The 23,295-nt window shown below is 38.2% G+C and overlaps 5 protein-coding genes across 6 annotated transcripts in view; 3 read left to right on the plus strand and 2 right to left on the minus strand.

The window, feature by feature from the left end:
• Positions 1 to 2,783, minus strand: part of LOC147287915 (DEAD-box ATP-dependent RNA helicase 53, mitochondrial-like) — a 4,277-nt gene extending 1,494 nt beyond the window's left edge. Inside the window, exons 1-6 of the mRNA XM_086241949.1 lie at positions 2,194 to 2,783; positions 1,933 to 2,060; positions 1,397 to 1,811; positions 824 to 922; positions 429 to 653; positions 1 to 161 (exon numbers count right to left, since the gene is read on the minus strand). Coding sequence (XP_086098075.1) covers positions 1 to 161; positions 429 to 653; positions 824 to 922; positions 1,397 to 1,811; positions 1,933 to 2,060; positions 2,194 to 2,625 — 1,460 coding nt within the window. The 5' untranslated portion in view covers positions 2,626 to 2,783. The remainder of the gene's footprint in view (positions 162 to 428; positions 654 to 823; positions 923 to 1,396; positions 1,812 to 1,932; positions 2,061 to 2,193) is intronic.
• Positions 2,784 to 4,551: 1,768 nt separating this feature from the next.
• Positions 4,552 to 6,063, plus strand: LHCA3 (PSI type III chlorophyll a/b-binding protein). The gene is made up of 3 exons (XM_086241858.1): positions 4,552 to 4,784; positions 4,897 to 4,958; positions 5,296 to 6,063. Exons 1-3 carry the CDS (start codon positions 4,632 to 4,634, stop codon positions 5,909 to 5,911), a joined length of 831 nt encoding a protein of 276 aa, XP_086097984.1. The 5' UTR covers positions 4,552 to 4,631; the 3' UTR covers positions 5,912 to 6,063.
• Positions 6,064 to 8,833: 2,770 nt separating this feature from the next.
• Positions 8,834 to 11,750, plus strand: LOC147287917 (Endomembrane protein 70 protein family). Its single transcript, XM_086242275.1, has 2 exons — positions 8,834 to 8,993; positions 9,285 to 11,750. The coding sequence occupies exon 2, from the start codon at positions 9,368 to 9,370 to the stop codon at positions 11,345 to 11,347; it is 1,980 nt and encodes a 659-aa protein (XP_086098401.1). The 5' UTR covers positions 8,834 to 8,993; positions 9,285 to 9,367; the 3' UTR covers positions 11,348 to 11,750.
• Positions 11,751 to 12,286: 536 nt separating this feature from the next.
• On the minus strand, positions 12,287 to 14,335 carry LOC147287918 (uncharacterized). The gene is made up of 6 exons (XM_086240963.1): positions 13,879 to 14,335; positions 13,706 to 13,782; positions 13,538 to 13,592; positions 13,210 to 13,279; positions 13,048 to 13,120; positions 12,287 to 12,733 (listed from the first exon to the last, which is right to left on the minus strand). Exons 1-6 carry the CDS (start codon positions 14,333 to 14,335, stop codon positions 12,287 to 12,289), a joined length of 1,179 nt encoding a protein of 392 aa, XP_086097089.1.
• A 1,656-nt stretch (positions 14,336 to 15,991) lies between these two features.
• LOC147287919 (portal protein) lies at positions 15,992 to 23,227 on the plus strand. 2 transcript variants are annotated; one of them, XM_086241933.1, is made up of 22 exons: positions 15,992 to 16,054; positions 16,184 to 16,723; positions 16,817 to 17,100; positions 17,205 to 17,261; positions 17,506 to 17,640; positions 17,737 to 17,858; positions 18,088 to 18,251; positions 18,505 to 18,620; positions 18,852 to 18,957; positions 19,062 to 19,172; positions 19,267 to 19,430; positions 19,536 to 19,653; positions 19,751 to 19,975; positions 20,356 to 20,546; positions 20,881 to 21,048; positions 21,208 to 21,313; positions 21,451 to 21,588; positions 21,780 to 21,938; positions 22,159 to 22,368; positions 22,475 to 22,669; positions 22,751 to 22,822; positions 23,069 to 23,227. In XM_086241933.1, the coding sequence occupies exons 1-22, from the start codon at positions 16,007 to 16,009 to the stop codon at positions 23,225 to 23,227; spliced, it is 3,588 nt and encodes a 1,195-aa protein (XP_086098059.1). In that variant the 5' UTR covers positions 15,992 to 16,006. The 2 variants fall into 2 exon arrangements, with proteins under 2 accessions (XP_086098059.1, XP_086098058.1); XM_086241932.1 differs by having other exon boundaries at positions 16,007 to 16,054; positions 16,829 to 17,100; positions 18,088 to 18,252; positions 18,515 to 18,620.
• Positions 23,228 to 23,295: the final 68 nt, after the last annotated feature.

A 23,295-nucleotide genomic window follows, 5' to 3' on the forward strand; every position in this document is an offset into this window, starting at 1 on the left:
TCTTTAAATGTGCATCCTACATCTCGCTCAATAATCCTGACGGCCCTGGATTGATCCTGTGTGTAAACAAGAATAGCACTTCCCTTCTTCCCAGCACGACCTGTTCGGCCAGACCGATGAACAAATATTTCTGAATTATTTGGAAGCTCATAATGAATCACCTAAGACAAAAATGAAGAAATAATTGATGTCAGTACAATTTCTTGTGCTTAATTTGACTCCATAAAGGCAGAAAAAACCATATAAACCAAAGTAAGTAGAAAGCATTAATAACATCCTTAACACAAATGTAAGGAAAGGAGGACATGCTCAAAAATTCAACTAGATAAGTAACGAATTTATTAAATCATTTGAGTGTCTAGTAATTATCAACTAAACAGGTAAATTAGCATAAAACTCAACAGAAGGAAATGGTTAAGAAATCTCACCAGATCAACATTGGGCACATCAAGCCCACGAGCAGCAACATCAGTGGCAACTAAAATATTGAAATGCCCGTCTCGAAAACCTGAAAGTGTCCTTTCCCTCTGGCTTTGTGAAATATCCCCATGCAACGCCTCACATTTATAGCTTCTTGACATGGCATATGCCAATCGATCAGCATCACGTTTTGTCTGAGTAAAAACAATACACTTTCCTCCTTTTGCGTGATCCTAACAAGCACACATCCGATGGTGAGAAAGGACCGTATGTTGGAAGGAGTAAGACCAAAAATTGATAAAGAGCTCCTTAAAAATTTGACATGAGGGTTCACAAGGCAAAAAACACAAAATAAAACAACCATGCTCAAGACCAAAAAGATGAAAAATTTACAATTACGTACTGTTATCAGTGGTCCGATGATTGATGCTTTTCCATAGGAGTCCGATTGTATTGCGAATAGGGAAATTCCATCCGCCAATTTCTGATCAGAGTCCCCAACCTAAAGCACATGCCAGCTGTTAATTAGCTTGCAATCATAATAATCAAATGAAATTGTGTATCCTACAACCTCTTTATATTCACTCAAAACATTATACTACAGTTTCCTCATGTTACACTAGTTGCCCAAACAAAAAACGCACCAGAAAGATTCATATTGTAGTTTCAAAATCTTTTATCAAGAGAAAAATTAAATATTTCCATCCTTGCCAACTTTCACTGGACATACAGACACAAAATGAACAAGACAAATTGCAAGTTCTAATTCTGCTGATACAATAAACCAAAAATTCCTTTTCGGAAAAACAAACCATTATCAAGTTACACCGTTAAGCATTAAAATCATTTTGAAATGAAGAAAGCCTTCCGTTTTAAGCTTGTTGTCCTCAGTCCAGTAAAGCAAATGCCTGTGCTCTGATCCTACTATTGGCCTAGTGGCTGGAGAAGACATGCTAAAATGAAAATGCATACTTACAAGATCAATAACTTCTGGATTTTTTAGGTAATTTTGAGTAAGTTTTCTAATCCAAGTTGGCATTGTTGCAGAGAACATCAAGGTCTGGCGTTTCTTCGGTAACCTCTCTAAGATGATCTCAACATCTTCCTGAAATCCCACTTGAAGCATCTGATCAGCTTCATCGAGAACAACAAACTGAACTTCTGATAAATTTAAAGCACCCCTATTAATAAGATCAATAACACGACCAGGAGTGCCAACAGCCACATCAACACCATAGTCAAGTGCCCTCATTTGGCTTGAAATGGGTGTACCACCGTAGACGCAAATCATATCCAAGCCAGGTGCTGCCTCAGAGAATTCCTTCTCAACTTGCTTTGCCAGTTCTCTCGTTGGAGCCAAAACCAAAGCCAAAGGATTCCTCCCACGACTGCTACATCGAACATAAATTAAAGCAAGAATAAAAAGGGGGAATATATAGTAAAAGAAATTTTGCATTAATTATATCCATCACAGTATTAGCCTAAAAAATGAGTGTGATTGAAAAAACAAACCCATGTTTGGCATTGTATTGGATGATTTTATCCAAGATGGGTATCCCAAACGCAAGAGTTTTCCCTGTTCCTGTTCGAGCACGACCAATCATATCACGCCCTTGCATTGCTGGTTCCAACACAGCTCTCTGTACATGAAAACCCCAATCAAAAAATTGATATATTCACTAAATATATAAAAAAATATTAAAAAAAATCTCCTTTTCCAATCCATTTCTCATCAACCAAACAGAGCATATAAGCAGGAAATGATAAAATTACCTGTATGGGGAAGAGCTTAGTGATACCCTTCTTTGCCAAAGCCGATACAATATCCTGAGCAATCCCCAGCTTCGCGATCTCAAGTCCATCCTCATCGCCGCTCCTTTTAGACGACTCGTCGTACGAGGAGAACTCCACGGCGGACTGGGCCCCCAACGCCGTCGATGCCCGATAACCCAACGGCCCAGATTTCGCGTGCAAGTTCCTTACTTGAGCAACCCCGAAGGAGCTCTTCGGTGGTTGTGGTGCTGTGGAGGTGGTGAAGGACCTAACCTCACCGCCGAGAGCACCATTAATGGAAAGTACTGGGTTGGATGATGATGATGACGTGGCAGCGGGGAATGAATGATGGTTGATCAGGAGGGTTTCGATGGCGGCGAAGGTTCGTGCCGTGGTTATTGAAGGTGTCCTTCGGAAGATGATGCTCATCATTTTCGTGTAATTCAGGGTTTAGGGCTTAGAGAGAGAGAGTATCAGGGTTTTCAGAGAGAGAGAGAGAGAGAAATAACCCTACGATTTGGGAGTTAGGGTTTAAGAGTGGCGGAGGAACAGAATGGCAAAAACCTCAGAGGGGAGGGTTTATGGGACCAACTGAAAGATATTTAGGGTGGGATCCTCTGCACTCGGGAACATTTTTGTTTAGGTACATAAACCGTGGTTTTTTTCCTACTATTTGGGTCTTGACTATGGCCTGGGCTGCTATATTCTTACTGATCCTCCTACTTCTTTGGAGTCCACTTTGGCTGATGATTGGGCTGGATTTGTTAAGCCCATATTTATTTGTTGCTAGATATTTATATTTGAGCTTTTGAAGTTTGAACTACATAGTAACCAAAGAAAAAATATATTTTCTTATTGATAACAAGAAAAAAAAAAATCTTTAAATCATCATGCTCAGATTTTTTATGAATCCAGACTATCCAGTGGTGCACACATGACGTCACTTGAGTACTAATTTTTTCTAAAGAAATATACCAATTAGTTATTAGTGGGGTGTATTGTATATACATTTTAAAAATTATGTGGTATTCAATTAAGACTTTTAAAGACTTTTAAAAAGTCCGTAAAAGTCTATATGTATTCAATTAAGAATTTTAAGAAGTCTATAAGAGTCATGTGATATTCAATTATGACTTTTAAAAAGTCTGTAAAAGTTTGTGTGTATAAAAAGTCATTGACTTTTATGAAATTCATTTAATGATGGATTTTAATAGACTTTGAAAGACTTTTATGTGTATTTTAAAGTCATTATAAATCTAACATCTCCTCTGCAGATTTATAAGGGTTTTATATAGACTTTGTAGAACTTCGTAGAATTCTGTGAAAATCTATAAATTATGCAAAAGTCTATCACTTAAAAAAAGTCTACAAAAGTCTATATGAATTTATATACACTACACCCCTTAGAAGTCTAGTATTTTTTATCTCTCAAGATTAGTTAAGATTTAGAGTAAAAATACCTCCTCTTATAAAAAAGAAAATGTATGAAAAGAGGGAAAACAAAAATAAACTCCCGCTATGTTACACGCACTCTACTTTAATTACAAGTTCTCTCTAGACTTAATTATTAATTATTAGCTAACCAAATATACATCTATTAGTATTATTAGCGTGAATACCATATTTAATCTTACTTTTGGATCCTCTACTAATCCTTATCACTAATCTCATACTAATTAATAAAAATTACGTTGTTTTTACACTATAAGCTCATAATCGAAATCGTTCATTTTTTAAATTCTTTTTTTAAGATTATTTATGCAAAAAATCTCAATCAAATAAAAAATTATTTGATTATGTAACTGTTATTGAATAAACAAATAATGAGTCTAACTACTACCAAAATCGTATATTTATTTGATAACAGTTATATGACTAAATAATTTCTAATTTATTTGATTTTTTATGACCAAATGTTCCACTCCAACCTATACTAGTATGACATACTCCAACTCTTTTGTAAACACACTTGACAATTAAATACATGATGAATATAATTAGTGGTACTCAAGAGTCATGACAAGAGTTCCTCTCCTTTTAAATATATATATCTTAAATATTACCTTAGATACTAGTATACTACCAATTGGCATGAGCTTATTCTTAGAGAAAAAAAAAAACCAGGATCTCATTAAATCATCCAATGAAAATTGCAAATGTGATGCAATATCCCTTATCCAGGTAATGCCACCACGTGTACACTCTTTGTTGGGCAATGAGATCCCAACCTAATCTGAAACCCGGGACAGCTCCAATATCAACCACACCAGGAGTTCAATGTCATGGTGCCCACAAGTTCTTGGTGTATCCTGGCCCACATTTTCTGTGTTGCTTATTACATGTGGAAGTACTTGTGGTATCTCACTCATAACCCTTTGGGAGACTGAGCAAATACTGATTCTCAGAAGAGAGAGCAGGTGAGAAAGAGAGAGAAGAGAATGGCAGCTCAAGCTCTAGTCTCATCATCATCTTTAACAGCCTCAAAGGAGGCTGCTAGGCATATACTAGGAGGAAGACCAGCCCAATCTCCATTTGGGTCCAGAAAATCAGCTTCCTTTGTAGTAAGGGCAGCCTCTACTCCCCCTGTTAAGGTATGCTTCAGCTTAATTATTCAAACAAAATTGGTGCTTGGTTTCTGACTTGGTGAGGTCATAGATGATTGATGAGTAAGTAGTGAACTAAATTGTGCTTTGAATGTTTCAGCAAGGAGCAGACAGACCCTTGTGGTTTGCATCCAAGCAAAGCCTTACTTACTTGGATGGCAGGTAATTCATGCGCACACTTTTCTGTTTCATCTTGGGTACTCCTTGTTGTACTTGTAAAAGCAAAAAGAAAGAACCCCAATATGTCATGTACATGTACATAAACAATGGTCTTTTTCTTTTTTTTTTTTGATCAAGAGCCAAATTCAATGGTTAAAAACCCGAAATTATGACATATGCAATCACACTATTGAGGTTATTAGCAAGTTTTTCTTACCAGTTGACGTTATGATGTAGAATTAGTGAATGAAGATACGACTTCACATAATGAACATCATAACTTTGATTCTATACAATAGACATCATCTCATTCACTTTTGAAAATGGTTAAATTTTGCAGCCTTCCAGGCGACTTTGGATTTGACCCATTGGGCCTCTCAGACCCAGAAGGCACTGGAGGCTTCATCGAGCCTAGATGGCTAGCCTATGGTGAGATCATCAACGGTCGTTTCGCCATGCTAGGTGCAGCTGGTGCCATTGCACCAGAGATTTTTGGCAAATTGGGCCTCATTCCAGCAGAGACAGCCCTCCCTTGGTTCCAAACCGGAGTGATCCCCCCGGCTGGGACCTACAACTACTGGGCCGACTCATACACACTCTTCGTACTTGAGATGGCACTTATGGGCTTTGCCGAGCACAGGAGGTTCCAGGACTGGGCCAAGCCAGGGTCCATGAGCAAGCAGTACTTCTTGGGTTTTGAGAAGTACTTGGGTGGCTCTGGGGACCCAGCATACCCTGGTGGGCCCATCTTTAACCCATTGGGCTTTGGCAAGGATGAGAAGTCCTTGAAGGAGTTGAAGCTCAAGGAGGTGAAGAATGGGAGGTTGGCTATGTTGGCTGTCTTGGGTTACTTTATACAAGGCCTTGTGACTGGAGTAGGCCCCTACCAGAACCTCTTGGATCATTTGGCTGACCCTGTGAACAACAACATCTTGACCAGCCTCAAGTTCCATTAAATGAGTTGTACAATATTTTAGTGCTGCCCTTCATTGCTTGGAATCACCTCCATCTTCCTCTCATTGTAAGCTTATGTGGGAATCTTTGGTGTTATTCTCTTCTGTGACTTTGTAAGAAATGACAAGTTAAAAGAGTTAAATTAGAATTCTAATCAATTCTACATTATTGGCTAGCTTGATTAAGACTAAAAACTTGATCACACACAATACATGTAAGAGAAGTTATTATCTGTGTGGCAGAAATTCGGTTTTTCTTAATGTCTGTTATAGTACAGTTCCCTATTCATAATTGTAAGGATATATTCCCTTTTATCTTAATTTTTTGGCAAAGCAAGTTCTCTTAATAATAGTATAGATGAGTTAGACAATTGGTTAAACACCAAACATCAATCAGAAGGAACTGAGAAATGAAAAGACTATAGCAATACCATTATTAAAACCAAACGATTAACAGCAACTGACTATATTGATGATTGCATCTTTTATTGACTCATCTATGCATGTAGGGTAATTGCAGTACCATTATTAAAAAAGAGAGCTGTTATACTTTTTTTTTTTTTTTCTTTTTGCACACTTTTAAAATTTAATTTGTGAATTTACTTAATTGATATAAAAGAAAAAGACCTTAAAGGACAATCCTTACACACACACACACCCCTTCACCTGACCCACTCACCCACTCAGCTCTCCCTAGTCCCCCCTGCCTCACCAGTCATCGGACCACCCAGCCCCTCCCCCCTCACCGCAACACCACCTCCCTATCACCTTTTTTGGATAATAAGCTAGTTCACAGCCTCATTAAATAGAATTAAAATTCTAAATATGTAGAATCATCTATAACTACACTTGCACTTGTTTTCAAATCTTGGATATTTTGAGTTACAAATACTTTTGAACTTGTCTCATTCACGCCATTTTACTGCTAGATGTATAAGAGAGAATTGATGAGCCAAAGACAATAATGCAAGAAGAAATACATAATAATAAAGAGGAAGAAACAGAGGGATGTCTGCAAATATTTGGTGTAGATTTCACCCTTACCACCTCCCTCCCCAGCCCCATCTCTCTTCTCACTTTCATTCTCTCTCCTGAACCTAATCTCTCTCCTCACTCTCCTTCTCTCTCCCGAACCCACTCTCTCTTACCTCACTCTTCTTCCCTGACGCCGCCGGAAACGATGAACTAGTCGAAGAAGATGGTGGCTGGTTTGGCGGGCCAGTGCCGAAACCTATGGTTTCGTTCGGCAGGTACCCACCGAACAATCTTGTTCTATTCAGCGGGTACATGCCGAGTAAAACCACAGATTTCGGTATTGGCCCGCCAAACCAGCCACCACCTGTAAATTTTTTTTTACGGTGAATGTTTGGAGGAGAGATGAAAGGAGAGAGATGCAGAGAGAGAGATGGAGAAGGTGGTCGCCGGAGGGGCAGGGAAGGGGTGGGTCGGGGTTGACGCAGAAGTTGGACAGAGACATAAAAGGAGGAAGGGAGTGTTACGATATCATATCTCTGTGATATTAGAAGATTGCTGCAGATTATTTACTTCCTTTCTTAGACTAGGAAACCCCTATAATTAAGGCTATGTATTTCTTATATTTTCTTCCAAGTTTATGTATAGGTTGTATATAAAATCTTGTAAATTGTAGTACTGGATGTATGAGAGATTAATAAACAATTCACAATTTCATAGGGAGGTGGTCGGTGAGGGAGAAGGAAGGGTTGGGTGTGTGTGTTTTTTTTTTTTTTTTAAATGAATAAAATAAGGGCATTAGGGTAATTGGAGAAGGTGTGTTAAGAGAAATTTTAAATTTTATAGGAGGGTAGAGGGTGTGTAAGATAAAAAAAAAAAAAGGTGTGCAAAAAGAAAAAAAAAATAGTGTCCAAATAACAACACTCTTAAAAAATGTTAGTTATGTGATTAATGAATATGATATATATATATATATATACAAGAATGCTCTAAAACTAACTAGTTAGTAAGTTAATACAAAACTAACCATCCTGTTGGGTCCACTGCACAATGTAATTTCAAAATCCGAACCGTTTATTTTTCAGACCCTACTTCAAATATCATTCCTGTAAAAAATCTTCAAAATCGGAAGTCATTTAGCCATTTGATTATAATAACAACTATTTCTATACTTTTATCGAAAATACTGATCGTCTATTTATTTGATCTCAATTAAATGACTACATGATTTTTCAATTTAATTGATTTTTTGCAATGATGATCTTTGAAGCAGGACCTAAATAATTAATGGTTCGGATTATGAAATTAGTGATGTGGTGGGCCCAAAAGCATGGTTAGTTTCGTATTAACTTGCTAACTGGTTAACTTTAGTTTTGTTGGTCAAGCTTTGATGATTGGTTTACTAACAACACATTTTTAAATTAGAAAAATTTTTGAATGGGGCAATCATATTATGTGTATGGTATAACCACTTAATATTATAATGCCATAGTAATTGTTGGATATTCTAATTAGAAGGGCAGTGAAATTGTTCACTCTGTTCCCAAATTCGATCTCCTATCTCCCCGACTCAAAAAAACATGACAGCATATTATTAGAAGTTGCACCATGATCCTAGCAGTGTCACGACTCACGAGTATCCTATCAATAATCTCACTTCCTAACTACATTTGTTATCTTGAGAACTGAGAAGCACTTCCTAACTACTCTAAGCAAATAATAATGTTAACAAAAATGTAGTTTCGTTACCATAAAGCATGATAAAGTGAGAAAAAGCAGCATCCCAATCCCAAATTCCCAATCAATCTCATTAAAATAAAAAATATAAACGTAATACGCACCAACAAATCTCAGATCCAATCCCAACTTTACGCCAAAGTGGGCTGGCCCACCCGGGGCCCAGCCCAAGTGCGCATAAATTCCATTTTGTTGGTTTCTGATATATGATATCGGCATGAGCGTAGCGAATAACATTTCCATTCGCACAATTTACGAAGAAAGCAAGAAGAAGTGGGCTCTGTGTAGTTGTGACTTGTGAGAGCATAAATTGAAAGAGGGAACGCCGGGAGAGGCCTTCGGCTTCACGCACACAGTGCTCTCCAGATCCGTTACGGTGCGTCATCAATCTATAATTTCACAGATCTGTTGCAATTTTTGAAATCCATTGTTTCAATTTTTTGTTGTAATCAAATTCTTGGATCTGCTTCTGGGTTTTTAATTTGTTTGCTAATCGGATCTCATTGAGTATGTATGTGCCTATTTTTTCTGCTATGTTTATAATTGGATCTGATGTAGTTGGAGAGTAGAAATTGCACCATAAACAAACAACTTCATGTTCTAATTTATGAGCAAAAATATTTAATTGGGTATTTTTCAACTCAAAATTTTCTTCTCTTTTATGTAGATTTATTGTGAATGCATCTGTAAGAGTAGCTTAGATCCACTGCTTGCTCCATCCTCTGGTGGGCTTTATCTTTTTCGATTCCGATGGCTATATGGAATTCGAGAATGCCATCAATCCGATGGGCTGTGCTCTTTTTGGTTCTATTCGTGCACGCCTGTAATGGGTTTTATCTCCCTGGAAGCTACATGCATACATATTCCAAAGGGCAAGAAATCATTACCAAAGTTAATTCCTTGACATCTATAGAGACTGAGCTTCCCTTCAGCTACTACAGTCTTCCCTATTGCAAACCCCCTGGAGGTATCAAGAAAATGGCTGAGAATCTCGGGGAACTCCTTATGGGAGATGAGATTGAAAACTCGGCTTACCGCTTTAGAATGAATGTTAATGAGACTGTTTACCTGTGTACCACAAATGCTTTGAATGAGCACGAGGTAAAGCTGTTGAAACAGAGAACCCGTGATCTGTATCAGGTCAATATGATCCTTGATAATTTGCCGGCGATGAGATATGCTTACCAAAATGGGGTTAAGATCCAGTGGACTGGGTTTCCTGTTGGGTACACACCACCTAACAGCAATGAAGATTACATCATCAATCACCTCAAGTTCAAGGTTTTGATTCATGAGTATGAAGGGAGTGGTGTGCAGATAATTGGGACTGGGGAAGAAGGTATGGGTGTCATTTCAGAAGATGATAAGAAGAAGGCATCTGGGTATGAGATTGTTGGTTTTGAGGTTTACCCTTGTAGTGTTAAATACGACCCTGACACCATGAAGAAAAACTCCATGTATCAAAGTATCGCAGCTGTAAATTGTCCCACAGAGCTTGACAAGTCTCAAATAATAAGGGAGCAAGAGAAAGTATCATTCACTTATGAGGTTGAATTCGTGAAAAGTGATATAAGATGGCCATCAAGGTGGGATGCTTATTTGAAAATGGATGGTGCCCGTGTGCACTGGTTCTCTATCCTGAATTCGTTAATGGTGATCTTTTTCCTTGCTGGTATAGTTTTTGTCATATTTCTAAGGACTGTGAGGAGGGATTTAACAAGATATGAGGAACTGGACAAAGAAGCTCAAGCTCAGATGAATGAGGAGCTTTCTGGGTGGAAGCTTGTTGTGGGTGATGTGTTCAGAGAACCAGATAATTCAAAGCTTCTTTGTGTGATGGTTGGAGATGGGGTTCAGATTACAGGGATGTCGGTTGTCACTATTGTTTTTGCAGCATTTGGTTTCATGTCACCAGCTTCACGAGGAATGCTACTGACAGGAATGATCATTTTGTATCTTTTCCTTGGTATTATTTCCGGTTATGTTGGTGTTCGTATGTGGAGAACCATAAAGGGATCTTCAGAAGGGTGGAGATCAGTTTCCTGGTATGTGGCATGCTTCTTTCCTGGAATTGTCTTTGTTATTCTTACAGTGCTGAATTTCATTCTATGGGGCAGCAATAGTACTGGTGCCATTCCCATTTCCTTGTATTTTGTGCTCTTCTCCCTCTGGTTCTGCATTTCAGTGCCTCTCACTCTTCTCGGAGGATTCCTAGGGACGCGAGCTCAGCCGATTGAATTTCCTGTGAGAACCAACCAGATTCCAAGGGAAATTCCTGCACGCAAATATCCATCATGGCTTCTTGTTCTCGGTGCTGGGACACTTCCATTTGGAACCCTCTTCATTGAACTTTTCTTCATCCTTTCTAGCATCTGGCTTGGAAGGTTCTACTATGTCTTTGGGTTCCTGCTCATAGTGCTTCTATTGCTGGTTATTGTTTGTGCCGAAGTTTCAGTGGTTCTCACGTATATGCATCTCTGTGTGGAGGATTGGAGGTGGTGGTGGAAGGCTTTCTTCGCTTCGGGTTCAGTTGCCCTTTATGTGTTCCTGTACTCCATCAATTACTTGGTATTTGACCTACAGAGTTTGAGTGGACCTGTTTCGGCTATCCTTTACCTTGGCTATTCATTGATCATGGCAACGGCAATCATGTTGTCAACTGGCACAATTGGCTTCCTCATGTCTTTCTACTTTGTTCATTACCTATTCTCCTCTGTGAAAATCGATTAAAATTGTTGGCTGGTATTCTTTATCAAACAGTTGGGAAATGAGCCTGCTATGTAGGAAGAGTATTTTTGGTTAATCATTTTAGCTTTTACTTGGTTGCATTTGAAAGCTGATTGTGTTACGGCATATTAAGAGGCTCTCTGATATGATATTGCAGTAGGACCTGTATTTTCTCTGTGCTGCCTCCACGTTTGCTACATGACCAGCAGCAGATTCTCTTTTTACCCCTCATATATCCCCTTTTGGTTTTTACTACTTCCCTAGTGTTGCACTTTATTTGGATTACGAATTTTAGTTTTATCACATTGTGTTAGAAAGTTGTAATTTCTTGGACCTTCAGTCCTTGTATTCTCTTCTATTTCATAACTGAAAGGAAAGGTAAATTGGATAATTGTTTGATTCTCAACCGATTGATTTTGTGCTGGTAAATTTTTTAAATTTGATGCACCTCTCTGATATTATGGCCATTTTGTTTAACTTGAAAGCATAGTTGCTCTTGCAAGTTTTTCCATCTGCATGCTCCCAGCTGACATGAACTTCAATACTTCCACGGCATTGAGACCTTTTGAAAACTGCAAATCAAAAAGATGCTTACCTGAGATATTATACGTACTCTTTTTGGTATTTATCAGATTTTGCCAAAATTAGATCCCAGAAGTCAATGACCAACTCCCTAGTAACATATCTCCTTGAGAGCACGTTCTCAAGATCCGACGTGTGTGCCATGAGCAGTGAAAGAACAATTAACCACTAACAATACGCAACGGTAAGCTGTCAAAATTTTATTAACCACTAACAATAAACAAGGAAAGGTAAGCTGTCAAAGTTTAATACCAAAAGGAAGATCCTATGTAATGAAACTCCACAAGCAACCAACATTAGGTGATTTTGTTCTTTCATCCAGAGTGTCCCATCACACCATATGGATGTGGGTTGATGAAATTAAGTTCTGTGACCTGAGGTTCCATTCTCAGTAGCATCCAAGACCAAATAAGCTTCTGCAGGGTCAATATCCAAACTCTGCACCCTTTCTTTCCCATCTTCATTGAAAGTATGGTAATCTTCCGCAGGCGAATTTTCTGAATGCCCATCTGAGATCAGGTGGCCTTCAGTTGCAAAATAAGCATCAATCTGAGGTTGAAACCTACCAAGTTGGTCTTCAAAACTCATACTGGTTGCCGCAGTTATATGATATGCAGGATATAGATCCTTCAGAGCTGGCATTGACCCCATAGTTTCTAAACCAGCAACATCTGGTCCAAATAGGCCTTCAAAGTCTGCTGCAAAACCTCCAAGAAATTGATCAGAAAGCCTTCTACATGCATTCTCTAGTGCATAATTTATATATCTCTGTTCAGCATCCTGGAACGATTTTAAACGCTTTTCAGCCTGCAAGATTGTGGTATATTAAGGATAAACTCCATCAAGTACTTTATCTTTTTGTGGTCTTGCAACAGGCCACCAAAAAGCAAAAGAATAGAGAAGAAGGTTCATATTTGTCAGCTTAAGTTCCAAAATCAACTTCCAAACAAAAACTGGCTAATAGAATTTGGTTTCTAGACACCAAAATCTGAAGCCAATTCTATGAGAAAGCAGATTTCATCACATGTTTTTTTTATTTTTTCCATAGGAATCTTATGATCTTGTCACCAGATACCATAATCAACAAATAATTCTTAAAAAATAATAAAGTAATAACTTGCCTCAGCTTTCAGACAAGGTTTTTCTTGATCAACTTCCTTCTGGGAATTTGGAGCTTCACTTGGCTCATCTTGCCTGTATGTGGAATACAGACATTAGCTGCAGAATGCTAATGCTTTTGAAACAAGACATTTAGTGGAGATGAAAGGAACGTCTAATCATACTCATTCTCAAGGGATTGCAGTAACCTGAAGGAATTTTTACTAATGCTTCGGCCTTCCGAAACCTGTGAAGCTGAAGTCTCATTCATTTAGTGGCATTGAAAATCTAAGGTCAGCTCAAACATAAAACTTCATTCACAAGTTACTTTCATCACTACATCAGGTGTTTTTTTTTTTTTTGTGTGGCCCGGCACTACATCAGGTGTTTAGTTACTCTGTTTTCTTTTATTTGTTTTCACTTTCCTGCTCAAACTTGTCTTTAATTATTAACAAAAGGACTCTTTTTAACGGCATATATGTACCGATCTGTTAGTGTTTAGTAAGAACATACCGGTTTTAGGCACCTCCTTCCACTCCTTCACTGAGTACTTTCCAAGTCTGTATTTCTGCAATATGATAAAACATCAATCACTTGTAAGAGTGACAGTTTTCTTGTACTATTAACACTTAAACAAGAAGAATTTTCCCATTAAAGTTTAAATTAATGGATCAAACAGACCTGGAGGTGGCTCTTCAGGTGGTAAAGAGTTAGCCCCTTGAGACCCATCACCCGCAGAAGAGTCTTCGGAGTTGCCTCTGCAAAATGGAATGTAGGACATGAGATTAGTGAAAACACGAGACCACCTAACAAAATACAGGTGAGGGTGATCAAAGGGAGCCTGGTTTACTGACTGTGAGGGCCACCAAGCTGATTGACGGCATCAACAAAACAGCCATGAAGGTAAGGAGTCCATCGAAGGCGGGGTTTGACACTCGAAGACACAACGAGGGATGGTGGTTGAAGATGAGAAAGGTCATCAAGGTCCTCTTCCTCCTCCTCCTCTTCCTCTTCACCCTCAACCCCAACAACCTGATCACAATGTGTGATAGTGGGAGTTGGGGGTCCTTGAAAATCTTGTCCATCAATATCATAATCATGATCAAGATCAGTTCTGCTTGGATAACCATAACCATAACCATAACCAACCATCCTTCCTCCTACTCTATTAAACATCTTTCTGGTTGACCCAGATAGAAGAGAGAAAGCAGAGCAAATGCACAACCCCAACAACCAGATAAAGCCCACTACCACTCCACATTGAGACTGATCTCTTTCTCTGTCACCTACTACCAATAAGCTTGAATACATCCAAGTGAAAGCACTTAAACCGAGGTGTACTAGTGCTTTGCAGCACAGAATTAGAGGTTGCATTAATTCTAATTTTCCTTTGGTGAGTTTGCAATGCTCACCTTGGTCTTCTTCTATACCAGCAGTTGTTGCCAGAGAAGAGAAGACTCATTTTCTGCATGAAGGGAAACGTGGAAGCCTCTACTCAGTCAGTTTCTTGTAAAATTGTCCTTACCTTCTCATTACTCCCAAGATTTTAACACCTACCACATACACAATTATGACTTATCATGCACTTAATTACTTGAAAGGTTCCGTTCCTATCTATTAATCATTTAATTGACTTGGTGCATATCTCAAATTCAATCTTTTTAATTCATTGTGGGTGCATGTGGGGATAGAGTGATATTGGTAACGGGTCCGGTCTTCAAGTTCAGATCTAGGTGATCTTTTGAGTCATAGATTAAACAACAAGGCAATCGAGGTACGTATATTGTGGTATAGATTAAAAGAAAATTTTCATTAGTCAATATTAATTTCAAGCAGTCTTACATTATTGGTTTATAGGTGTAGCCCCTCTTGATAAAATGGCAATTGGAAAAACAATAATATAATCGATCATCTTCTTTATAGTTGGTTATTTAGAGTAATTTCAAATTTGTAATTCTCTGTTGCCTTTGATGTCTCACTACATTTTTTATTTTTTATTGGGGAAATTCTACAATGACTTTTTATTGAAGTGAGACCTTATGTCTCATTATTTTAAAAAATGCAGTAAGTAGTGTATTCAATAAATGCGGTACACCTAATTATTTTTTTAAAACAATATCCAGAAAAATTATTGGGTATAACCGATATACTGTGATGTGATGCAACCAATCTCATTTTACACGATTAGTAATATTGATAACCATTATTACAACTTCTCTCTCACAATATACATGTAAATTTAAAAATGAATTAATTAAAGAGCTTTCTCCCCTTTTCCATCGACTCTTTGGTCTTAAGATTAAGAATGCTGGTTTCGACAGTCATCTACAATTAATGCAGAGGTTCTCTAAGTTCTCTAGATTCCATATATTTTTCTGAGTCTGAAGCTATTTTTAATTAATTTTCAAAGTTTATAAAAATAAGAAAATAGCAAAAATTTGAAAATAAAAGAAAAAATATGACAAGTGGCGGCATGGCGCACATCCAGCGCGCCACGTCAACATTTGTGATGGAGATGTTGACTGAATAAGGTAAAATGGAACACGGGAATCTAGGACAAAAAAACTTTCAGGTGGTAATCTAGGAATGAAAAACAATTTTAGGTGGTAAATCGTAAAGTAAGCCTTCAATTATTGATGATTTTATTTATTTTAAACATTAGTGAAAATTATGAAATTATGAAAAAGGCCCCTTTAAAATTAAAAAAAAAATAATTGAAAAGGTCTCTTTGACGTTTGAAAAACAAATATAAAAAAAGTCATACTAGCCGTTAGCAGCCGAATACCCACATCTACAAACCACCGACCTACCTACGCTCTCTTTTTCTTCTTCTCTTCTTCCATTGCTCTCAGCTCCATTTTAGCAGATACCCATTGCTTCCCTCACCCTTCACTCTTAAACAAAAAACCTTCTCTATCACTCTCTCTCTCTCTCTCTCTCTCTCTCTCTCTCGGACATACCCAACTACCCAAGTCCTGCAAAATGTTCACCGAAGGCCTAGACGAAAATGCAATCAAATGGATCAAACAGGTACCCAAATCCCAAAATTTTTTCACTTTTCGACAAGCATATACATTTTACATCTATGAGAATGTATACCCATGTAGAATGTGCTTGTCGGTGTGTATGTGTTTATGTTTTTGTTGAAAATACCTGCAGGGATCAGACTTAGAAATACTGGAACAACAACAACAACCACGATCACCACAAGTTCGATCGCCGCTAGCTGAGAAACTCGTTTCCGACCCATTCCCAAAATCCCCTTTGCTCTTCAACACCAACAGTGCCGGCCATGCTCTGCCCCCACTCAAGTTCCACTCTGGCTTGCTCGCACCTCATAGCTTGGTAGCTCCACGTCTAAGCAGCGACATGGATGTGGATGACGGCGACGACAATGAGAGTGTAGCTTCAGTTTCTGATGATGATGATTCCGGTTCCAATTTCACTGATGAAGACTCGAAACCGCCTATGGAACAGTGCTTCGAAGAAGAAGAAATGTTTGGTTATAGTAATAACATTAAGGCTAACACAGGATTGAATAGAGGGTTGTTGAAGGAGGGTCTGAGGATTGAATTGCCTGACAATTTCAGAAGATTTACGGATGGCGAGATGGGTTTCAAGAAGAAATGGCCCCCGAAAACTTCGACACCGTGTACTGCCACTCAGCTGCTGAAAAGGGTTCAACTTCGTAATGCCAATGTAGGACTTGATGCTGGTCTTTGGTTGTATAATGGTTCAGAGCTGTCTTAATATGGTGTTGAAGTGTTTATTTGTAATTTTGAATTTGGTGAGATTGTATTGCAGGGCACTACCCCAAGTGGTGATGAATGTGGTTTGCTCAGAGATTCAGCAGACTTGGGAACTCCAAGTGCGCCTCCCATATTTGACATTGCAAGGGACGAGGAGGACACCGAGGTTGAGAGTCAATGGCAGGAAGCTTCTCAAGGTTTGACAGGGATAGATGGAGCTGAAAATGGGACCTACCCATTAAGGGGATCAATGGGTTTTGATGGGAGTGTAGAAGGTTTAGCAGATGTGAATACTAATTCTTTGAAAGCTTCTGAACTTGGTGACAGGTATTGCAAAAAGAGCTGTTTGCTCCTTTTTGAGTATTTCTCTGTGAACTGTGCTTTTCATTGATCTTTTCTTTTACTGCATAATTTGACATTGTCTTCTACAGAGTCAACAAAAGCGTACTTGGAGAAACAGAAACACAGATCCCTTATTATAATACCAGGTGCGTCTAATGTTGAATTTCATATGAAGTCAGATACTTGTTTACTGCTACTTTTGTTTTAGTGGAGTTTTATTGCTTTGTCTGTAAGAATTTAACCGCTTACACTATATCGGGATTGGTTTATGGACCATGAATATGGCGTTTGCATGTAAAGATTATGCACATATATTAATTTTGTCATTCTGAAATTTGAAAAATGCTCGTTTTCATTTCCTTTTATGGCATCTCAATTCAATCATTGCAGTGGTCAATATGCTTGGCAAACCTTGATTGCATATGATGCTTGCATACGCTTATGCCTACAAGCATGGGCAAAAGGCTGCACTGAGGCACCCGAATTTCTAGGTGACGAGTGTCTGGTTCTTCGAAATGCCTTTGGGTTAGTAACCTATTCCTAATATTAGATATTTTTAAAGTGTCATGGCTAGTTCTCAGCTTTGAATGGGCATTTCAGCTTTACACTCTGATTATACAGGCTAAACACATTTTTGTTGCGACCCCGAGGTGTGCAACCACTAGAACCTAAGTTTAGTTGCAATGCAGAACAAATTTGTCCTCCAAAGGCAAAGAAGGTTGTTGGAAAGATAAGAGTTGAAGGTATGATATTATAAATGACTTGATTTTATAAGTTAGTTATTGAAGAACGGGCTCAGAGTTGTTTTTCATTTTAAGAAACATATTGCCACTGGATTTGGACTTCAATATGCTTTTTACTAAATTCAATTAATTGCTTTATTTACATCTGTTTTATTTTGGACACTTATCTGATAAAAATAGACCATATATAGTGTATTTGTAATTTCATGCAGTTTTTGAATGATGACAGTGAGGAAACTTCGAGTAATACCAAGAAGGAAACTGAAGAGCACATATTCGCAGAGAGGTGCTATGTACATACAAGCAGGGGCAGAATATGTCCGGCATGTTTCATCAATAGTAAAAACTGGCATTAATTCTCTGAAGTTATCCTCATTCTCTGTTACAACAGAAGGTTTGTGCCATGCAAAAACTCTGGTGTTGTTCTTAAATTAAATTTTCTCTGAATACTTAATATGAAACTACCATCTACTTTATATATTACAAGCCTAGAGCTTTACTTTAATTGATTAAGATAACTACAACATATCTTTGTGTCAAATCTCCTGGTGGATCTTTTCATTCCTCACTTGTCCTGTGTATTTTACACTGAATAGGGAAGGTGATACTAAATTCATTTCAATGGATGATTGACAATTATCTGATTGTGTGTCCAGAGCCACTTTCATGCATATTCCAACTTAATAGTGCCACCGAAGATGCTGAAGTAGAGCCAAGTTCAGCAATTTGCTTGCGCCCCGGAAGCGGCGATTACCATGTCTTGTAAGTTTTTATTTTTCTTTCACTTTAAATAACTTGAAAGAAAAAGTTTCTATCTGTTCTGCATTTGAACCTTATTTTAATAGATATGTTGGTGATTTACCTGAATAGTGATTTCTAAGTATAAATTCTTAATGTTAGTACTGGAAGTTCTGCACCATAGTCTACAACACCAAAATGTAGGTGTACTAGTTTGAGAGTTGCATAAGATCTTACACATTCATATACTTTCAGTTTCCCAGAAAGTCAAGTGGATGCTCTTTTGGTGGAAGTCCAAGACACGAAAAAATCAGTCCAAGGTCGAACCACAATTCCTATTTCATCCTTGACTGATAACACCGTATGCATCCTTCCCCTCTCATCCAATGTCAGATTTCTTAAAGGAAAAACAAAATCTTTCTACCATCCACATATTACTTGATGTGATTTTCTTGACCTATGCAGAGTGACAAAGTTCGGTGGTGGCCTTTATACCATGATGATCAAGAATGTGTTGGGAAGATTCAGCTCTACGTAGGTAGCACAATCACAAGCGATGAAAATAATCATATTAAGGTTTCATTTGTTTCAACTCAACTGATCTATTTCTTCCCAAGAATTTTGCATATATTTACCCAGGTTCTTATATGTACTCTTTCACTTATTATAGAGTGGACCAGTTGCAGAGACTTTAGCCTATGATTTATTGCTGGAGGCTGCTATGCGGGCACAAAATTTTCATTCCCGGAACTTGTGGTTGCATGGACCTTGGAAGTGGCTGTTGACTGAATTTGCAGACTATTATGAAGTTTCCATTTCATACACAAAGCTAAGGTATTTAACGACTGTACATTTGTCAAAATTTAGTAATTATCCATATGTTTCACTTCTTTTGTAATGACAGGGCAACATATTCACCTCCCTTTGGTTTCTTTGTAGATATCTTTCACATGTCATGCATGTGGCAACTCCAACAAAAGATTGCTTGGAGCTTGTGAATGAACTACTTGTACCTATAATAAAAGCCAGGAGTGAAAAATGCTTGACAAGACAGGAGGTATGGCATGAAAAACTATTTATTTTTGTAAGGTTTCCCGTGGAAATGGATCTTAACCCCTTCTTGATTTTTTTGCTTTGATCTTGCTTTCTTATAGAAAAGTATACTGTTAGATTGCGAAACCCAAATCGAGAGTCTTTTGGCAAATGTTTTTGAAAACTACAAATCATTAGATGAAGGCTCTCCTACGGGGTTAGCAGACCTGTTTGGTCCAACTCCAGAGTCTGCTCCACCAGCTCTAGCTCCTGCTGTACAAGTCTACACCCTCCTTCATGATATCCTTACTCTAGATGCCCAGACTATGCTGCGCAACTATTTGCAGGTACATTAAAATTTCAATAATGATCTCCTTATGTTCCATGAATGGACTTGCAAATATATGAATATTCAGGATGAAGTTGGGAGTCTTTAGTTTTCCCATCCTCGATTATGAATAACCTACACTAGAGTATATGGGCCTAAACCAATGCAGATTTAAAGTGTTGGATCATTACACTGGTTTTCTTTAACCACATACAGTTGACTTGTTAATCCATTTACCGAATTCTGTACATGGACAAACATACATATTAGAAGATGACCAGTTAGGAGCAGGCACTTTCAGCTACTTTAGAGGAAGAGCCTAGATGCTGACTACCTCTTTCTTGAGCTTATTTTGCACTTCGTTTTGGTTGACTAAGCCAAATGCATTTTTCTTAACAGACAGCAGCAAAAAGGAGGTATCGGAAACACATGCTAGAGACCGATGAGTTTGTGTCAAGTACCTCCGAAGGTTTCCTTGTGGACTCCATATCTATCTCAACGGCATATTTGAAAATGAAAAATTTGTGTACAAATATACAAAAGGAAATCCAGGCAGACATCAAGATCCACAACCAGAATGTACTCCCCAGGTATAGACCTTTTTTTACTGCCTTTAAACGACAAGCAATTTTGCACAAAATTGCTTGGGACTCACAAATGATGCATAAAAAGGAGCATAAGTTCCCAAGTTCAAAATGGGTAGTAGTAGTAATAATAAAAACAGAAAAGAAGAATAGAGGCAATTCCTCCCTTTCTTTTATCTGTTCTCACAGTGCAAAAAGAAAAATGATTCAAAATTTTGCAGCTAATGCTGATTCATTGTTCAACATGATATTGGATTCGATAATATAGATCTTTGCGTGCTATGGACTTTCAAATTTTGATTATTTCATATATATTCTGACGACTGTTACCTATTTCCAGTTCAATTGACCTCTCGAACATCACTGCTGCCATTTACAGCACTGAGTTGTGCAACAGGCTTCGAGCTTTCCTTGCTGCTTGGCCTCCATCTGGTCCGCAGCCACATGTAAATGAACTTTTAATTGCAATTGCAGAATTTGAAAGGAACCTTGAAACCTGGAATATCAGGTCTGTGAAAGAAATCTGAACCTTCAATAAATTTTCGTGATTTGTTTTTTTAGAATGAAGTGGTGCCTGACAATGTAGCTAGAAATAGAAGAAACAAAATTTCTGTTGTTTCGTAGGATGTATATGTAAATGCTTTCTGATTCTGTGTTTTGCTTACAGTCCAGTGCAGGGTGGTGTCGACTCAAAGAATCTGTTTCACAATTATATAATGGTCTGGGTAGAGGATATGCAACTTAACTTACTTGAGCTTTGCAAGGCAGAAAAGGTATCCTCTCTCTTCAGGAACTTTTTGTGTAGCATGCCATGACTTCTTTGTTTGACATGATGAGCGCAATCTTCAACTGAAGGCAGTTGTTTAACTGAGGAACTGTGTTAACCAACTAGGTCTTCATAATAATGCAGGTTCCATGGTCTGGAGTATCAACAAATAATTCCACCTCACCATTTGCAGAGGAAATGTATGAGAAAATCAGAGAGACCCTTGTTCAATATGAAGTGGTGATCAACCGATGGCCTCAATACTCTTTGATTTTGGAACATGTGAGTTCTCATCTCATCTCATCTTATGTGACTCTCTGCTCTCTCTCTCTCTCTCTCTCTCTTCTCTCATCCTCTTCATAGAATTAAGCTTTCATAGTTCTATGAGTTTATGAACATACATTTCATCTAAGCAGTCATATTGGTTCTGTGTATTGTGTAATCCTGATATCTATCTATATTGGAATTTTAAGGCTGTTGCAAATGTGGAAAGAGCAATCATAAAAGCACTGGAGAGGCAATACAATGATATTTTGACTCCATTGAAAGATAGTATCCAAAAGAGGCTTAATATGCAGGTCCAGAAGCTGACAAGAAGACAATCAACGACAACCTATGCTGTTCCTAATCAAGTGAGTGCTCCACTTTCTAATATTCCTAAAAGAGACCTAAAATGGTGTCAGTATCAGAATTTAGCCACTGGGCATCTGATACTGGAACCTGACCAGGTCCCTGAAATGCAGTGAAGTTAAATCAAATCAATCAGTCAGTAGCACACACGGACAAGTACGTGAGTTGCAATTACATATATTAATGTGTTCATATATCTTAACAATATTTTCTGTTCATCAGCTTGGAAAATTTGTAAACACCATGAAGAGAATTCTTGATGTCCTGCATTGTAAAGTAGAAGACATCTTAAAGTCTTGGGCATCCTACCTGCCTGTCATTGGAGATAACAAGAAGTCACAGTTTGGAGAACAGATGAATGGAATCACAGTTCTCTTGCGAACAAAATATAAAAATTACTTGCAGGCAACAGTAGAGAAGCTCATTAGCAATGTAAGCACTACTCACAATATAATATCCTTGTTCCTCTTATTCAAGTGATCAAACTTTAGGCCAACATATAAAACTAGCAACAGTTTCTGATAAATAATTCTTTCAGCTGCAAGCTAACCGTAACACAAGACTCAAAAGGATTCTAGAGGAAACAAAGGAAGAAGATGGAGAGGCTGAGGTCCGTGAAAGAATGCATGCACTCAGTTCACAGCTTGTTGACTCCATTTCCAACTTGCATGAAGTCTTTACAAGTAAAATATTCATTGCCATTTCTCGTGGATTCTGGGATAGAATGGGGCAGGTAAATAGAGAGAACTGTATTTCACCCAACAATCACTATAAATCTTCTCAATTCTGATGCATTTCAATTCTCTTGTACTAGATCGTTTTGAAGTTCCTTGAAGGCAGGAAGGAAAACCGAGTGTGGTACAATGGATCTTATTATGCTCTTGGGGTAAGTAGCTTCAGATTGAGGGCTCTCTCTCTCTCTCTCTCTCTCTCTCTCCATTGTTGGACTTGGTTAACATAATTAGCTGCTTCAGGGCAGACAAGATCACATCCACTATTTTTCAGTTAGAGGCAGTGCATTCCAGATATCTTTAAGGGCATGCATTCTGTTTGCGGTTGTCTCCGGGGGGTGCTGCTGTATTGTAGTACTGCTTGCTTATAATTTCACTATTGTTTTTTTTTTTTTTTGTAGATATTGGACGATACCTTTGCTTCCCAAATGCAGCGATTACAAGGCAATGCTCTGCAAGAGAAAGATCTTGAGCCCCCTCGCTCAGTAATCGAAGCCCGATCAATTCTTTGCAGGGATACAGCAAATGGTACGGATGCATCAACCTACTTCTACGTTTAGCAGGCTGTTTCTCCCGTTTCTGACTTGATGATCTGGTGTCAGATATTCCATGTTCATCCTGGAGAACT

Source organism: Dryas octopetala, chromosome 4 (genome assembly GCF_963921425.1).
Source record: "Dryas octopetala chromosome 4, drDryOcto1.1, whole genome shotgun sequence".
In the NCBI taxonomy this organism is placed as follows: Eukaryota; Viridiplantae; Streptophyta; class Magnoliopsida; order Rosales; family Rosaceae; genus Dryas; species Dryas octopetala.

Bases quoted from the DNA above. Each gene is read 5' to 3' on its own strand.
- LHCA3 (XM_086241858.1), top strand. From the start codon at position 4,632: ATGGCAGCTCAAGCTCTAGTCTCATCATCATCTTTAACAGCCTCAAAG. The intron at 4,785-4,896 runs GTATGCTTCAGC...TGAATGTTTCAG, and splicing joins CCTCTACTCCCCCTGTTAAG to CAAGGAGCAGACAGACCCTT. The intron at 4,959-5,295 runs GTAATTCATGCG...TAAATTTTGCAG, and splicing joins CTTACTTACTTGGATGGCAG to CCTTCCAGGCGACTTTGGAT.
- LOC147287917 (XM_086242275.1), top strand. From the start codon at position 9,368: ATGGCTATATGGAATTCGAGAATGCCATCAATCCGATGGGCTGTGCTC.
- LOC147287918 (XM_086240963.1), bottom strand. From the start codon at position 14,335: ATGTATTCAAGCTTATTGGTAGTAGGTGACAGAGAAAGAGATCAGTCT. The intron at 13,783-13,878 runs GTCAGTAAACCA...TCCATTTTGCAG, and splicing joins TCAGCTTGGTGGCCCTCACA to AGGCAACTCCGAAGACTCTT. The intron at 13,593-13,705 runs GTCTGTTTGATC...ATCATATTGCAG, and splicing joins ACCTGAAGAGCCACCTCCAG to AAATACAGACTTGGAAAGTA.
- LOC147287919 (XM_086241933.1), top strand. From the start codon at position 16,007: ATGTTCACCGAAGGCCTAGACGAAAATGCAATCAAATGGATCAAACAG. The intron at 19,173-19,266 runs GTTTCATTTGTT...CACTTATTATAG, and splicing joins ATGAAAATAATCATATTAAG to AGTGGACCAGTTGCAGAGAC. The intron at 22,369-22,474 runs GTAAGCACTACT...TAATTCTTTCAG, and splicing joins TAGAGAAGCTCATTAGCAAT to CTGCAAGCTAACCGTAACAC.